At 38.0% G+C, this 19,119-nt stretch overlaps 1 protein-coding gene across 2 annotated transcripts in view; it reads left to right on the plus strand.

Annotated features, from left to right (window-relative positions):
• The first annotated feature begins 2,618 nt into the window (after nucleotides 1–2,618).
• Nucleotides 2,619–19,119, plus strand: part of tmeff2b (transmembrane protein with EGF-like and two follistatin-like domains 2b) — a 67,674-nt gene continuing 51,173 nt past the window's right edge. The window contains exons 1-2 of one of the 2 annotated variants that reach the window (XM_084128655.1): nucleotides 2,619–3,331; nucleotides 18,052–18,161. In XM_084128655.1, the coding sequence (XP_083984781.1) occupies nucleotides 3,160–3,331; nucleotides 18,052–18,161 (282 nt within the window). In that variant the 5' untranslated portion in view covers nucleotides 2,619–3,159. The remainder of the gene's footprint in view (nucleotides 3,332–18,051; nucleotides 18,162–19,119) is intronic. The other variant, XM_084128656.1, reaches the window with a different exon arrangement.

Consider the following 19,119-nt stretch of genomic DNA (forward strand, 5'->3'; position numbering starts at 1 on the left):
TTGAATAATATTTTTGTCTTGAATAAAACCAGTTAATTTATGTTAACATGCCACATAAGTTACCTGACAAAATATTTTTGCAGTTTGGAGTAATAGACCACCAACGGTCTCTACTATCAACTGAGTATGCAAAGGGCACTGTATGCAATAACAAAATACTTTGAGGTTTTATCATCTCACATATCATTTTTACATATATTTTAATGATAACATACTGTATATTTTGAGACAATAAAAAAATTGTCTTTTTCCTCAATTCTTCAATATCATTTCCTGCTATTGAATTTCTGCCCCAAACTTGAACCAGACCCTAAAGGATTTAGGTCGAGACATGTTTACTTTACACTAGAACAGTGGTTCTCAAACTGTGACAGATACCAAGTGTCTCATGAGTTGATTGCCTAATTTGAACAAATCGACTTTAATCAACAAATTAAGTGATTATGGTTATTTTAATTTGTGATCAAAGATGAACTATTATTCTGTTTTTTTTTTATTTTCAGCTTTCTTTAGTGTGTAATGTTGCTGCTTGACCATGAAACAGTTCTGCAAAGTTATAAAGCACAAAGTCTACTTCAAAGGGAGTTATTCTCTATATCAGCACTGTTTCTGAACTCCCTGAAACGCCTCGATAGTAGTCTTCAGTTTTCTTCCAGGAACCAACACGTCACAATTTTCCTCCTTTAAATTCCCTCCTAAGGCATACACAAAGAATATGGCAGAGGCCTGGTTGAGTTGCGTTAGTAGTGTGTTGTCGCCATGTCCAAGAGACGCTGTTTTTTTCCACCCCAAATCTGTCAAACTGATAAGGCAAAACTGACGGCATCATTAGTGTTTATACCTGAGAAGCTGAAACTCACGGTTGGTAAGGGGCGTGACATTTCCAAAACACGCTCAAAGCGACCCACCAATCACAACACACTGTTCCAGCCGACCAATCATTGAGCTTTTTGGAAGAAGGGGCTTCAACTAAACCGAGCATTACTGACAGACTGGACAGAGAGGTGCTTCAACATAGTAAAATATGTGAAAAATATATATAAATATTTTTTTTACATTCAAGCATGAAAGCCCATCCTAGCAGACCCCAACAACAAAATCATCTTTGTAAAAGGGCATAATATGGCCACTTTAAATGTCTGTTTTCTCACTTCAATAATGTAATTCACAGTTAAACATCACGCTATGTAAGTGTTTGGTCCAAATAGTGAAAGTAGCAGTCTGGCAAAATTGGTTGTAGTAAATAGATGGGAATCAACTGACTTTAATTGAGTTTAAGTCATGCATCCTTATCCTGAGAACAAACACCAACTGGGTGTGATAGGAGAAGAGAGTTATGAACAGTGTGTGTGCTTTGCTTATTCTGTTCTCAAGCTGACAGACAGATAATTATGAATGACACACCGCTTCACTGTGCATGCTCATGAAATGAAACACAGAGAAGCACAAACTCATGTGGGGCAATTAATTAAAATGTTGGATGAGATACACAGTGGTTTGAGAAGAAAAGTGCTTATGCATCATTCCATTTAGAGACTGGAACTGGACTTGGCACTGGCTTAGATAATCAAGAGTTTAGTGTTGTGAATGTTTTACGGGGACCAACCGATGCACAACAACATAAAATAAAAGAGGAAGCAAAACAATTATGCTGCAACGCACCTGAAATAGTAGGAATTAACATAAAAAGTGCTTGGTTAGATTTCCAATAATAATACCTCAAATGCAATATACAGGATGATGCATGTTTTCCCAGCATGCATTGCAGGTGTTGGTTTCATAATTAGTGATGATCACTAAGGCAATTATCACTGTTGTTCAAGATGAGAACAAAACATCATTAAATAAAAACATAGAAAACCCAAGCAACCTGACAAGTACCCAGAACACTCTAGAATCTACATTTTTGTTTGGGCAAGCATGACAAAATATTAATATTTTGTCATGCTTGCAATATATGCAAAATATTTTGCAAAAATATTTTGTCAGTGTTTCATTGTGACACTATTTAAACTATAGGTTAATATTTTCGGTTTAACTTTGTAGACAATAAAGTAACAGTTCTACAATAAAGGTGGTAGACTTCTGTCATATGAACAAATATAGCCTATATCTATAAAAATTTCACACCGCTCCTAATAATAAAGCCTACAGTAGCCTACATCTATCAGATGATTTTATATGAATTCATACATTATACATTATATTAACAGATTAAAACTTACATGAACATTCTTTTCTTCCAATTACGTGTTTCAGGGTGCTTCTTGTGATTTGATTCAGAATTGTTCAGACCGCTTTGCGAACCCATAGGCATAGCCTACATGGAAGAATCGACTCAAATGATTCATTCAAACAATTTGTTTGCGAATCGGACATCAACGAGCAGCTTACATTTGCAACTGTGTTCTTTCAGGTGAAGTAACGAAAATGTCTGGAGACATGCGAAAAAGTTTGCGTATTAAGTCGAGTAAAAGTCAACAAATGCATTTGTACTCGAGTAAAGCAGTTTTTTTTTTTAGGTCAAAGCTATGACGTGAATAAGTAAACATCTTTTGTAGGCTATATTTCCGCCCGGGGTAAAGGAAGTCTCACTTGCACTCTTGATCTCCGCTTGTGATGCTGAATTACACGGCTCGGTACCCGCTACACTCCATATAGCCAATCCGCGCCGCCGATGCGGGTGCCCACCTCTCACCTTCATCACCATCATCATCCTCACAGTCAGAGCCAGACACCAGCCGAACAAGACAGTCCCAGACAGACCTCATGTAGGAAGAGAGAGAGAGAGAGAGAGAGAGAGAGAGAGAGAGAGAGAGAGAGAGATACTTAAGCCAGCGCTTAGCATTATTTCCCCCTCAGAATGGAGTGATCAGCATGATCAACTAGTGGATCCGGACAGCTTTTTCAGGTCCATGCTTGGATGTTTATATCTTTTCATCTCAGCTTTGAGTTTCACCACTGCAACCGGACACTTCCACTTGTCAAGACAGATAGTCCAACCGCACCGGTATCAGAGCACATACATACATGGGGATCATCGCAGCATTGCCCGGAAGATGTGTATCACTGCTCCGCTGCTGAGATCTGTGTCGCCTACGCTCGTCGTGGGATCGGATCCCTCGGTTCATGTCCCCGTGTCATTCCTGGTGAACTGAGATGGCTCTTTGCGCTGTGCTGCGACAGACACGCAGACCGCGGCAGGATAATTGGACACGTTTAGTGTTACTTGCGACCTATTGCTTTTTTTGTATATTACCACTGAAACAACTTTGCGCGTTCCCGTCATCGCTGAGCGACTGTCAAACACCCACCGGGTGGAACTGCTCCGGTAAGAGACCCGAACACGCTCATCTGTTCGTGCACCTCTGCGCGACTATTCTCACAAGTTTGTCTGTTTTTAACGGGGTTATTAATTAATCATTGAGCTGGGGATTTTATTTAGAATAACTAAACACACATAGGCTAGCTTATTAGATGTTTAGTCCACCTGGAGTCTTGGTCAGTCATGGGTCACCGTCACCCTAATACAAGTTGAGAGTTTGTGTTCTAAATTGAATGTAGGCTAATGAGATAAAAAAAAAAGTGTAGCTACTGCAAAATAATGGCAAAAAACCCAATGGCATATACAACCATGCTACGCCATCAGTGTAGTCGGACTCACGAACAAATTACTCTTTTAAGGAATTGAAGAAAAAAAAGACTCAAGGACATCACAAGTTATCGATTTTACTCAGCTTGAATGAACTCAATGAAATCTTCAGAGCAGGTACTAAATCAACATTTGACTCACTTACTGAACTACAAGGGATTTCGAAATTGAGCACGTCGTTTTGTGTACTTGCGAATCTGAAATTAAGTCAGTATTACTGACTGCAACATACATACAACATAGGTAGTAGTCTTGTATTTTTGTAACAAATATATTTTAATTAATGACATTAGAACATAGAAAATAGAATCTATGTGAAAATCTGACCTAAGATGATACCTGTCATTTTTAAAATTACAACGTTGGTAGCACATCTCCTCAGGCAGACAAATAACTTGTTGTACTGGTGTGTGCACTGTCAGGGAAAAGAAATGGGGATGTTACCGCTTGTCACTAGGTTTGTACCCTACACATTTGTACCTGTTCAATCCCATAATGGTGAACATTGCTCTGTATTATTAGGGTGCATATTATTACTTTAATGTGCTAATATGCGTTCCTTAGGCACAAAGGTGTGAGGGCGCTGGACCTAGGGACCAGCTACAGGTAAAAATTTTAGTGTGGATTGTGATCCTGAGAGGTAGCTCAGATCTTCAGTACACTTGCAACTTTGGAGTTACCAGCAACGATTTGTAACCGCAAGGTTTTACCGGTAAGCATTTGTGCATGTGAAATCTGTTAAGGCTATCATCTGGCCTCAAACAAGTACATCTGGTGCTGCTTTACTCCATATCAGGGGAGTAAATGTAGCACTGAAAGGGAGCGCTTGTCAGAGATACTTTGGGAACAAAGGGCCCTGCTGTGCAATTATGTTTCTCTTTAAATAGCTGTAGGGGGGCAACAGTCTACAAGAAATCTATCTGTTGCACAGACCTACAGTGGCCTATGTGAGATAATTCAGTGCTGAACCTCCTTCATAAAACAATTTACTCTCTACTTAGACACGTCAGTAAAAAATCTGATTAAAATGAAGGGAATTAGAGTACAGCAGACCTGTAAATTTGCTGTTGACATGTTCTTCTCTCCTCTCTCTCATTCTGTGTGTGTTGGGCTGGGCTCCGTCGTATCGATTCCTTCCCATCATGTAACCCCACCACAGTGCTGTCACAAGTGTCGAAAGCAGAGCTTGATAAAATAAGCTGTCAGATAGACAAGCTGCCAGATGGCTGGCTTGACTATATTTCAATACAGATCTATCAAAGTCCGTTACACTACAGGTTTTTTTGTTGTAAGCTTCTTTTCTCTTTGGCAGCCTTACACAGTCATGCACACTAGTTTAGACAGGTCACGCCGCTGGTGAACTACTGAGGGCATCAAGGAGCTAATAAAGAGATTATTTGATTGTTTAAATGACCCATAAATGGTTGCTTGGCTCTCACAGAATGGTAAACTGCCAATCATTCTTCTTAAAGTGTTCCTATTATGCTTTTTTAAATATTACCTTTCATGTAGTGTGCAATATAGCTGTTAGTTAATGTAAAAGATCAGCAAAGTTGTAAAGATCAATAGATTCTGAACTGCCGAAACGAGTCGTCAGCAATTCCAGTCTCAATCCCGTAACATATCTACGTAGGTTTGTAACAAATTTGCATCATTTCAGGCCATCCATGGTCTTCATTGGCTGACTGCGAACAACGTCTACTTAGTACTTTGACCTGCCCTCAAACGCTATAATTGTAACTGAGCAGCAACATGTTGTCGACATGTCGAGAAGACACTGTTTTCTGCGTTGCGTATCCACTTTGCATGCGCATCCAAAGGATGAGGACTAACACTGGAATTGATGCGGTAAAACCGACGCCATTGTTACTGTTTGTATCTCTGTGTACAGTATAGAAGTGCTGCTGAGGAAACCACTGGAGCTGAAATTAAGATATGGCAATGGCCGTTTCGTTTCTGATATGCGGTGTAAGTGGTAGACCAATCACAACAAACTGGGCCATCTGACCAATCAGAGCAGAGGAAGCTCTCAGAAAGGAGGGCTTTATAGAGTCTGAATCCTTTATTGAGCCGTTTCAGACACTGTGAGAAAAGAGGTGATGTTCAATGTGTTTATTGACCTTGGATGCATGTAAACCTCCAAAACAAAACTAGGAACATTCAAAATGGCAAAATAGGGGCACAACCCATATTTTCCAGTAAAAAAGATACTTAAAACATGATGGATTTGGTTGAGAAAGATATTAAGACAAATGTCTTATTTTGGCATAGCTTGAATATCTCGTTTTATACCTAAAACAAGACAAAGCTATTTGCCAAATGGGGGAATAACAATAAATGTTCTCATTGAAAATGTGTTAAAAATCTAGTGATCTTTTGGGATCATTTTCAAATCATGCTGGATGACATAATCATACTGGATGACATAATCATACGTTTTTTTCACAAACATGTGGAATTCATGGGGGACAAACCAAATTCTATTAACACTCAAATTTGTATGCTGATCATCTTTTTATTTTTTATTTTTTTATTAATTATAACTATATTTTTTAATTGATTCAGAAATGCATTGGTTATTTTGATTTAATGATTTTTCTTTCTTTCTGGAAAACAACACCAAAATACTGAAAGAGAAGATTTTTGCATTGTATAACTTCAGTATGGAGGAAAGCACCTGACTATTTTGGCCTTTCATCTGCAAATTTCTCTCTCCTTCAGACTGTGAAAGACCACAGGGATTAGTCTAATCCTGTACCTCAGCGCTTTATTCCTCATTCCTTAGACACTCGGTGCGCCAGAGCCTGTTTTGATTGCGTTTGTGTGTATGAGGGAGAGAAGGAGAAATAGAAAGACTATGAGAGTGGAAGGTCTTCAGGGAAAGCTTGTCTGAGCTCCTGGGCTAATGAGGAAGTTGTGGTGCCCTATTTTGGGTTTCTTGGGGTTTTCCGTTCGGCTCTCTCTGTTCTATCTCGCCTTTAATGCCATTATTGAGATTTAATCCAGTAGAGCACAGGAAGGATGCCACTACTCAGTCAAGAAAAATGAGCAGGAAGAGAGTTCTCTCCTCTATTTATCTCTGTTCTGCCATCATTACTTGGCTCAGAGGAGGCATGACTAGAAGATGTTGCAGGGCTAATTGAATGGCTAACGCAAGAGTGTTTGTTATAAAATAATAATGCCGCTTGGCTCGTTCAAGGAGAAAGAGCGAGTTGGTATTGAATGGTGGAGTGTGAGTTGTGTACCTGGAGGTGAGCAGGAGAAATAAAGGACAGTAATCAGAGACGTCCCCACAGAGTGCACACTCATAAAGCTGAGTGGTTAGGAAGAGCACCCTCTTTAAATATGCATGATGGCAGATGTTTCTGTTTTTCATTCTGAACATTGTTATTTCCTCTGTTCTACAATTCCTAAACACTGAAAACAGGTTACGTGCTCACACACCTGAACAACATGCAAAGCATTACCAGGGATTCACAATCTAAACCTGTAAATAAACAGAAAGGTTTCAGTCTAGTTATGATGTAAAATGAATAAGAAATATTTAAGATTCTTTACCTTTTCTAAGTTACTGATCAAAGAAGCAATCTTTTGTAAATTAAAGCATACCCTATTATGCTTTTTCAGATATTACCTTTCATACAGTGTGTAAAGTTTTAAAGATCACAATAAATGGAGTTATTGTTTGCCAAAAGAAAGAACCAATTCTGAACGGCCTAAAATGAGTCGTCAATAATTCTGCAGTTCCTACATAGATTTGTTACAAATTTGCATAATGCCATTGCCAGCATAGTATTTATTGCAAACAATGTCTACTTTGACAAGCTCCCAAACACTAGTTGTAGCTGAGGCCTGGAAGAGTTTGGTTCGTGTTGTTGACATGTCGAGAAGACGCTGTTTTCTGCGCTGCGAAAGCAAATCCACTTCACGTGCAGTTCCAAAGGACGAGGACTCGGGCTCAAATTGATATGGTTTAACCGACGCCATCGTTACTATTCGTATCACTGTGTATGCAAGTGCTGAAGCCTCCGGAGCTGAGATTTAGATTTGGTAATGGGCGTTTCGTTTTTGACACGTGCTGTAAGCTGTAGACCAATCACAACAGACTGGGCCATCTGACCAATCAGAGCAGAGTAGGGAAAGGAGGGGTTTAGGGAGACCGGATCCTTAATTGAACCGTTTCAGACACTGTGAGAGAAAAAGGTGATGCTGCAATGCATATTATAAGAACATTAAAGAGTTTGGATGCATGTAAACTTATTATAGGAGACATCCCAAATTAGGAACCTTTAAAATAGCACAGTAGGGGGACTTTAAGTAGATGACAAAAATCTACCAAAACGTTCTTCAAATAATTACACAATTATTTGATGCATTTGCATCAAACAGCAGGCAATATATCTTATGAATCATATAATACGAGTAGGCAATATATCTAATATATCTTACACAAGTATTACTTATATTGTAAGATGTACAATGGTATATCTTACTAATATGTGGTATATCCTAGGGGTGCGAAAGATTAAGAACATAGCCCACAAATTTGGATGGGGCTGCACAGAAACAAACATCAAATTCAATGCTTGAACAATGATCCCTATGCACAAAGCAATGAACACAACCTTTCTACTTCATAGACAGCCAAGTTTGATTAAAATCAGCGCCAGCGGTGATTTACCCTTTTAAAGTTAGTTCACGAGTTCACACTTACAAATCATCAGATAGAGTAAAGGAGTAAAGGAGGCCTGCTGTCCGAGCAGAGGGCTCCGAGCTCGGTATTTTGGCCCGAACCCAGAGTACTCCCCCTGTATTCCTGGCTGTGGTAGGAACCAGCAAAGTGTGAGGAGTCGGGGTGGTGGAGGGATGCTGAAAACTGTATAGATGCCTTCTCTCATGCTAATTGGATATACATGTTAATTGCTGAATCTGATTGGAATGACGTGTTGATTGGATATATCATTTAAATTTGATCATTTAATGTACATAATTAGAATAAAACATGAATTTGGATGATGGAAATGATAGGAAATTACAAACAGAACTAAAACAATCTAGTCACTGTTACTGGGGTGTATTTAATGCATACAATGTAAACTTTCTCAGTTTAAAAACACATTCACAAATGGAGGCCGCTTAGAAACGACTATGTTAAAGATCTTCAGAGGAGAAGATTCACAGCTTCAGTTTTTTTTGTGATTTGGGTGTAAATCTTGTCTCGATGAGATTTAATGCATGGCTTTAAAACGCAGTAAATTGTCAAATCACTTACCTTGTGTGGCGTTATTCTCAGTGACTCACACTTTGCATAGTAAAAGGCTGTTTGGCATAAGCTACTGGCAAAACTGTTTAAAAGTAAATAAACTGAGCAGATTTTGTAGAGAAGTGGTTTATTGCAGTCATGGCTCACTGAGTGCATTTACATGTCAATAAAATGCTGATAATTATCAAAATCAGCTAAACTTTTTGAGGTGATATTGCTGTGCTGGTGAAAGTGTGTTTACAATAAGTATAATGCATAATTTTAAAAATATGAATCTTACTTTTGTCTGACTGAATGAAAATCTTTAGCATTGTAAATTCTGACTAAGCTTTTGTTAGTAACTATGATAAAAGCATGATAAAAATTTCAGCCAAATTTCAGCAACTTTGTGAACAATGAGCATGTCAGTTTTGCCGAGCTTTAAGCACCATTCTGTGGGCCCGAATTCACTGTGGGACTGATAATATCATTAAAAACAGAGATTTTCTAAAGCAAAAGTGAGTGAATTCACATGGATAAAATACCTTCCATTTGCAAAACTCATCGTGTCTTTAAGGTCAGTCTCTTAGGCCTTGTTTTCCGTCCATTTTCAAAGTGGTAAAAAAGGTTGCTCGGCTTTGGAATGTGTGGAATTCATGTGGGCTCCTTAATTTGTTAAATTAGCACATGTAATTGAATTTTCTGCATTCTGGTAAAATAGTTATGCCCTTGAAACGTTTCAGATATTAATGTCTGTATTTTTGTCGGTGTGTGCTCTCAGCCATCCAAACTCGCATTGTGACGTGATTCTCCAGATAAAATCTTGAGCGAATGCGATTTGTCTGGCTACACGAGACAGACAGGAAACACTGTTCATTCGATCGGTACTTATGGGCAGCTGTCACATGCAGCCATATGGCGGTGAAACCGAGCTCGACTCCCAGGGGTTTTGGGTCGATCCTCCACAGGTGTGCCAGAAGGTGCGAAGTTCAGTCCTTATTAATCTTGTACACACCAAGGTTTTTCCAAGGGTACCTCCAAAAAATTCACAGACAGAGCTACGTCCTTCATTTAACACCAGTTCTTTTCCTGCTTGTCTATTTTTGAAAAAGAAAGCCAACGAGCTCAATGGTAGATTAATGATGAGTGTATAAATACTGCACTAATGGCCGGGCTATTCTTACTGGACCATCTGTTATGAGAGACAGGGTAGTGCTCACTTACATGCATTTGTTACCAACAAGGCTACCATCAACAACCGTCAGTGACTGAACCAAGGAGGCGTGACAGCCCACAAATCACTACTGAAATACTGAGATTTCACTGTATGGGAAATCTGTTCACTACAATGTAAAAAAAAAAAAAGATTTTTCGAAGTTGATTATTATGTATTATTTACAAAAAAAAAAAAAAACTGTTTAAGCCTTTCTACCAATTCTTTTTTAATGGAATATTGTAGTTTTTATTCCAAATTATTTATCCATTTTTTTATTCATGTGCCCTCATAAACTTTAATCCAAATAACTTCCCCTCCCTTATGCAACTTCTCTTCTCTTCTCTTCTCTTCTCTTCTCTTCTCTTCTCTTCTCTTCTCTTCTCTTCTCTTCTCTTCTCTTCTCTTCTCTTCTCTTCTCTTCTCTTCTCTTCTCTTCTCTTCTCTTCTCTTCTCTGAACCTGAATACATGTTTACTGGCGTGAGGGCAGGACAACCTGTCACTCACATGAGATCGACCAATAGGAAACCACAATTATCCAACCATCCAATCAGTTCCCAATGGACAAAATCAGGTCCCACCTTACATTGTTTCTTGTTCGAGAAGCCATTTTGCTTGAATATACGTCACAAAAGAGAAGAAAAGCCTATCACATATATGTTTCATGACGACTTTAATTCAGTGTTACTTACAGTTTCTTTGTTATTGTGAAATTTACTAGCAATTTCTGGGTGAAAATCGTTTCTACAGTAAAACACTCTTGGAAAAGTTGGGTCTTTGAAATTGCAATGTAGCGGACTGTAGCTTCTGTATTGTGATGTACATCCAAGTGAAACTAATCATTGAAAAATAAAAAAAGTGTAGGACAGGACTTGGTTCCATCCATCGGTTATTTATTGGATAGAAGCAGATCTAAATGCGTGCTTTCAGTCCATTGTAAGAAAGGGACAAGGTTTTTGCGGGTGAAATGATGGAAGACATGGGGCATACGGCACCAGAGAGAAGTCTGTCATTTTACTGGAGGATAGAGTTATGAAATTGTGATTAAAAAATACAGGGTAAAAAAAAGAAGAAAGATATGCATGGATGAAATGTTTAAAATAGGTTGAATTTCCATTTCATGCTGACTTTAAGTTCATCCCTGTTATGGCACTGAATCAACCGCCATACACATTCAGATGAATGTATTTGACCGTTGAATCGTGTCTTGTGCAATTTTGGTTAAAAATAGTTCAACCTTTAAAAAATGTGTCTTAAGATCCCTGCATTCTCCATACACAAGAATCAATCTTATGTCAAAACCCTTAAGAAATATGACCAATCATGGTGAGGTGAACCCAAAACCTGCATAATTGTACATGGTTTGATTAGTCGTGCAGACGACTCAATAACTAGCTGATTTTCTTTACTTTTACAAGATACCGCTGGTGTCATGAACAATTAGTTTGCCTGTTTAATTTAGTCCGCCTAGACATTAATGGTAAAAATAGTTCAGACAACACCATAAAGCGATTTTGTTGGATTTCTAATCAGGCACTGAATAGAGTAAGCAATAAAAGTTCTTTCAGCCAATGGAATCGCTTAGAGGTCCTTTGGGACTAAATAAAAAAAATGAAAAATTATATTAAAAAATATATTTCTATTTTTTCAGCTGTAAACAAGATGCATGTGATTGCACATTTATTAAGAATTGTTTTTAATGTTTCCTTTAGCCGACGTCTCAAATATATTGCACATTACACTGTAATAAAACATCTCTGTTCATGAACACAACAGCAGTCTGGTAGCAATAACTCACATTAGTGTGAGCTTAGATAATACTGCAGATGCTCAGTAGCTTTTGCACCCTGTGGGTTAACGATACTCAGGCCATTTGCATATTCATTTATTCATTTAGCAGATGTTTTAGTTCAAAGAAACCTTGCCCCGAGTTCATTAGCACAACATATGCAAGCACGGATTTCTTGTGATGTGTTGTTTGTCAGCAAATGTTCTGATAACTCTAGTGTCACTTTTTGTAAACTTTCAGTTCTGTTGTTGTCATTGTATTTTCTTTGCCACTTCCTGTGTGAAGTTCACTGTTCACCCAAACAGTGTAGCTAGCTAAACTACCAACACTATCTCTTTCTTTAGAGAAAATTAGCTATGCTAAGCTTAGTTGCTGGTTACACTATAAACTTTATATATATATATATATATATATATAATCATATATATATAATCATATATATTTATATATATATATGATTATCATATATATAAAAATTATATATAATCATATTACCAGTTAACAATTATAGCTGAGATAATATGGATGTGCAGTCTCAATTAATTTTGAGACGTAAAAGCCAACCAGGCGATGCAACCAGTGTTGCCTGATTCGCCAGTGAAAGTTGGTTATTTTGAATGAGTCAATCAAAATGACTCGCAAATGAGTCACACACAAACTCTAAAACATCTCACTTACACACTGAAATAGTTGGAGTGGTTACCAAATTAACATCTGACTCACTCGCTGAACCACAAGCCATTACTTTCAGTCATATTCGATTCCAAATAAGAGACGGAACATACTGTAATGGACAAATATGTTCCTCTGCTTGCGCACATTGACCTACAAACAGTATGTTGACGTCTAAAGCCACTTTTCTCATTTCTGTTCAGTGCTTTACTCTATGCTGTGCCACAATGTAATGTCTTTGAATGATCTTTATTAATGTTTTTATCTGCTAATATGTGATTAATTTGATTAATTCATCAGCGTATGTAACAAATTTGAATTGACTGACAGCACCATTTACATATATGTATATCAATGCTTATATATACTGTATGTCAATGCTTTTGTGCTTTGTTTTTTTTCACTTGCAAAGAACACAAACGTTTTCCGGGGGATGCAAAAGTTTAGCAAAGGAACGCAATGTTTTTCTTTGGAACGCAAAGGTTTTGCGAGCAACGCAAATTTTTATTAATTGTTATTTTTTAATTTTAGCAGGGGAATGTATATATAGTGAGTATATATCCCTCAAAAGTACTAATAATAATTGATGCAATCATTAAATTCCTTATGTTTCACTATAGTTAAAGTGCAATTCAAAGCACAAAATCTTGACAGTTGATTTTGCATGCGAAGCACTGAATCCACTGAATATGATGAATAGAAATGGAAGTGACCCCAGCACTAGAGTGCCACAACTCCTACTCTGAAATTCTCTATTTTGTTTGCAGTGTCATATGGTGTGTGTCGTCTTTCCGTTCCACTCAGCCTGCTTGTCTCTGGTTCATTATCATTCCTCACAGACTTACTTATCCTGAGACTTTGGCTGCTTGTCTTGTTTCAGCACCGCTGTATCACTCTGTGTCACCCCCCTCCCCATCTCTCTCTCTCTCTCTCTCTCTCTCTCTCTCTCTCTCGCACACACACACACACACACACACACACACACGCATACCCACTCGTTTGTCTCGGCTAAGTAGTCTGCAACATCGCTGAAGATGATGGGCTGCACAGCCAGACACAACTGATCCGGCAATATTTAAATTTTATGCATGTCTCATCTCAGCGAGAGAAATCATATCTCCCATCTGTGCTCTGAGCTCGCTCTCTCTCTTCCTGTATCTTATTTTCTTTCTCCACTCATTAATTTGGGTTCAGATAAGTTTGTCTACATGAGTGTCATATATTATCAATATAGCATTTTTTTACAAGGTTTTTTTCCAGATCTCAAAATAATTCCAATAACCCTGCCAGACAGACAGGTCTTTACTGTTTTTTTGTTGTTGTTTTTTTTGTTTTTGTTTTTAAATGTCTTAAGCACAGCATGATTTTCTCTTCAGAAAAATCCAGTAAATATGAGAAGAGCTTAAAATATAATAAATTAAAAAAACTTATCTATGTTGTATATTACAACGTTATGCAAAGTCACACAGTGTTAGAAGGATCAAAACAAGCTTACTAAGCTTATATATATATATTTTTTAAATAATATGTATTATGACATTTATATATTCCAGAGTTCATACATTCAAAAGTTTGGGGTAGGTAAGATTTATTAAAGTCTCTTATTCTTACCAAGGCTGCATTTATTAGATCACAGATACAGTAAAACAGTAATACTGTGAACAATTAATACAATTTAAAATAAACTTTTTCTATTTGAATATATTTTAAAATGTAATTTATTCCTGTGATGGTAAAGCTGATTTTATTTTAGCATTATTACTCCAGTCTTCAGTGTCACACACGTCGTGTTAACCGAAAAATTTCCGTCATTGACGAAATGTTAATTAGCAGTGACGGAAATATCTGAAAGTCGTCCATCATTTTGACAGATTACACTGAGGCTGATATATTGTAACTTCTAACTGTAATTCTCACTCCTGTCCACTTGGTGGCGAGTGCGCTCTTGCTGACTATCAAGTTAATGGTCAATGAATGGCTTTTCTGAGTTAAGTGAGATTGCTGACGAGCTTTTTTATTGACGTCTTTCTGCGGTTGAAACACGGATTGAGCGATTCCAGTAAGTTGGACTGAATCTTTCAACATATTTTCTGATGTTCATTCATTTTTATTTCGTTCTGCAACGTAAAGAGAAAGGGATGATGGCGTTCACTCGCGCTGTGGTGCTACAGTGATCTCTCGCGCCACATTAAAGAGCGCCAACACGGCATTTGTTCTTTGAATTTTGTGATAAAATGGACAGAATTTGAAAGCTGAGACTTTTTGTCATATTAAAGGACAAATCCAGTGAAAAATGAACCTAGGGGTAATTAACACATGGTTACCGAGTCGATCGTTCCCTGCGATGCGTTTTCATGAAAATTGAATGTATAGAGTTTTATCTTTAAAAACAGATTAGCTCATAACACTAGTATATGGGGCACAGAGTAAGTAAAAGTAAATCGCTAGTTAATACCACTAACAGACAGTTTAATAAGAAGATACTTTATAAAAACAGTACATTATGCGTTTACAGACAGGCGTCATCTTGGAAAACAGTCTCGACTAGTCGAGTCACGAACGCCATGCTACGTTAGATTTCACTATGCGGAATTCCTATCGACCAGCTCACTTAGCACGGCGTTCGTGACTCGATTAGTCGAGACTGTTTTCCAAGATGACGCCTGTCTGTTAACGCGTAATGTACTGTCTTTATAAAGTATCTTCTTATTAAACTGTCTGTACACTTACAAAGTTCTCAATGCTTCGGTTTGCATATAAGGACCCTCATTATGCTACCGTGTTAGTGTGAGGCTATTTTTAGCCTTGTTAGTGGTATTAACTAGCGATTTATTTTTACTTACTCTGTGCCCCATATACTAGCGTTATAAGCTAATCTGTTTTTAGAGATAAAACTCTTTACATTCGATTTTCATGAAAACGCATCCCACGGAACGATCGACTCGGTAACCATGTGTTAATTACCTCTAGGTTCATTTTTCACCGGAATTGTCCTTTAACTGTAGGCAGTGTTCTTTTCAGCAAATGCTTCATTCTTCTTCCTCCAGACATATCGCTGATCTATAGGGCCGAAAGTTTTGTTTCATCGCTCCACAGAACAGAATCCCAAAACTTCTGTGGCTTATTCATATGATTTGGAGCAAATTGGAGCCTACCTTTCTTGTGCTTTTGGGTCAGTAGTGGTGTACGTATCGGAGTTCTGGTATGCGTTAAGTACGTTCCTTACTGTGCAGCTGAAACCTCAGTGCCTGTTGCCACCAAGTCTTGCTGCAGAACTTTTGCAGTCACTCGAGGATTTTTCTGAACCTGCCTTCTCAGAAATCTGGACTTAGCCGTTGATAGCTTCCTTTTTCTGCCACGTCCAGGTAGTGTAACCACTGTTCCTTTAACTTTGAACTTGCAAACTGTGTTTCAAACTGAGTCTCTAGGAACATTTAGTGACTTCGCTATCTTTTTGTATCCTGTTCCTTGTTTGTGAAGGGTGATGATATCTTCTCTTAACTTGTTGGACCATTCTTTTGACTTAACCATGTTTCTAACATGCAGTCAAACGTGACACTCAACAAACCTAGCCAGTTCAGATATTTCATGTATTCTAGCTCAAGCACACCTGGTGCAACTAATGAAGCCCTTGATTAGTTGCATCAACACCTGTTTTGCAGATTTGTGCTGTTGTGAGGGATTCTATTCATTGAGACTGCAGAAGTCATTAAAAGTGGTATTTTCAGTTGAATTTGGGGAAACCACTTGAAACATTTTGTTGTGTTGAGCTATTTCAATTACTTTTGTTTGATTTGTTCAATGCAAACAGCTGAAAGTCTGTAAATTATGCCAATAAACCTGATTTGCAATGGCGGTTGAATCATTTTGATTACAGCTGTACTGTTTACAGTCAAGTACACTGTTGGATGTACATTTTCCCCCATTTTTCAAGTATATGATCAAAACACTTAAGTGCACTTTTTTCACAAGTATCATCATTGCTCCATGTTGTAACGTTATACAGTGTGACGTTGATGCTCGGCACATCCTGTTCTTTGACTTGCAGATGGTGGAGCTTATGAAATATTCATCCTGAATTATACTGTTCATCTTTGTGTTTACAGGGAGGAGCCTTTGTGTTCAATTTTGTCTCAAGGCATTGTACAGTATGTAATAGTCAGATATGGAGGTTGTGTGTGAGGCCTTGGAAGTGTATTTAGCAATAATGAAAACTTAGTTCTTAGAAAACTTAATTAGTTATTTTCTCTTAGTGTGTATGCTGTCTGCTGTATTCCGATATGAATTTACCATTTATGTTGACAGACAAGGAGAAAACCTCAGTCCATTAAGAGACATCCTGCCCACATTTTGTACAGAGGTCTGTAAGCTTCATACCCTGGGCTGTTATGACCTCAAACCAGGGACACGGATACGCTCTATTTTATCAAAGCAGCTGTTGCAACAGAGTATCTGTTGTTTGCTACTGCATTCATGATATGCTTTAGCTTTAATATCCTGTATCCAGCTTGGAACCAAATGTCCTTTTGTCCCGAGGAAGTAATTGTGTGAGGTTGTTTCACACCAAGTTATGTGTATATTCAGTTTTAAGGAACTACAGTGCTTCATCTGACCTCTGGTGTACTTAGGGGAAAGATTGTTGTCGTTGTTGAACCGATATGAACTGATTATGAAACATTCAAGCCCATTTTTGAGACATCACACGCTTACTTGGTTGCTAAATGAGTTCCTGTGACCTGATCTAACTGGTATTGTCAAATTATGAACAAACCCAAAATGTGTGTGCAAAATTACAGTAGTTATTGCAATTAGTGCTGTCAGTCAATTAAAAAAATGATATCAATTACATATGTGCAATGCTAAATAGTAAAATGAATGTTAATTGTTAATTTTACTATATGGATCTTTTATAATGTAAAATGTTTTTTGTTTTATATACACTACCGTTAAAAAGTTTTAGGTCGGCAAGACTGATTTTTTTATGTTTTTGAAAGATCAAAATTACAGTAAAATATGAATACTATTATTAATATACTAATAAAATAACTAAAAACTAAATACTAACAACTAAATAACTATAACAGTTTTCTATTTTAATAATTGTAAAATGTAATTGATTCCTGTGTTGACTGCTGATAATCATCTATATTCCTCTATTCATACTGATTTGATGCTCAAGTGACATTTCTTATTATTATCAATATTTAAAACTTCTGATGCTAAATATTTTTTTGTGGAAACATTGACGATTTCTTCCAGGATTCTATGATGAATAGAAAGTTCAAAAGAACAGCAGTTATTTGAAATACAAACCTTTTGTAACATTATAAACTATTTTGTCATTTTAATACATTTTTGCTGGATAAAAATATGAATTAAAAAAATCTCACAGACCCCAAAACTACAGCTAAATGTTCTTAGCATGTTTTGTACAATATCTGTTTGTAATCTATAACCTATATTTGTGTATGTTTCATGACAGGGTTCGAAGAGCAGGACACTGATCTTTTTCTGTGTGACACAAACACATGCAAGTTTGACGGCGAGTGTCTGCGAATCGGGGACACGGTGACGTGCATCTGTGATTTTAAGGTAGGAATCAATGCCCCTCGAATACTAACATTTGCATGCTTTATTAGCACCACATGTTGAACGTGTGACCGTGTTAAAAGCACCACATGCAGAGTAAACAAGCTGTCACAAATTAAAATACACCTACACTTGCCTTCTCACAGAAAACACACACACACATACATTCTCTCGCTCGGTCAGAGTGCTCTGCTTCACTCAGACATCATGCATCTGCGTCTTGTTGCAGGCCAAGCTGCATCACTCAGGTAAATAGCATTATCTGTCTGCTCGCACAGTGCGCGGGGGGGAATTTTCTTTGATGCATCTGCTCGATCGCCCGGCCTCGCTCTGCACAAAGATGCCTTGTGCACTTAAGAAGGGTCACGCTGCATTCATTTCTGCCCTTAATACAATTGAGCGGCACTAACGCTAGTCTGGGGCCATGTGAGTGCCTCTAGCTGTGGTGGGGAGGGTTATCGGTTAAGTATCATGCGCAGCGAGAGACGGTACCCGCCGCTTTAAGGGTGTGTGTGGGGATGCCCTACTCATGCGGTTGGACACTGCTACCCAAAGCCCTGCCCTGCCTCTAGACTCCCAAACAGAAAGTGGAATGGGAGAAGTGTGTGTGAGAGAGAGATGAATGGATGTGATTCACACAAGTTCACTTACTGACATGCTATTGATCCAACTCTCATACTCAGAGAGAGAGCAAAAGACAGAAATGGAAGGCGGTCAATCTCTTTCTGGACCACTAGCTACACCGAATGGAAATGCAATCTGTTTGATTGAGTAACTCGCCTGTTTGTCCGAACAATGGAGGATGGGGGGAGCGTTTGAAACACAGCGTTGAACTGTTTTGAATTTGACATGGTGCCATATAAATGAAACACTCGTGGACACGAGATTCTTAAAAATGCATCCGACACATGTAGCTATGGACCAACAATTAATAAGTAATCACAGATGGAAAGCAATAACA

The sequence above is a fragment of the Abramis brama genome, assembly GCF_963993115.1.
Source record: "Abramis brama genome assembly, chromosome: 11".
In the NCBI taxonomy this organism is placed as follows: domain Eukaryota; kingdom Metazoa; phylum Chordata; class Actinopteri; order Cypriniformes; family Leuciscidae; genus Abramis; species Abramis brama.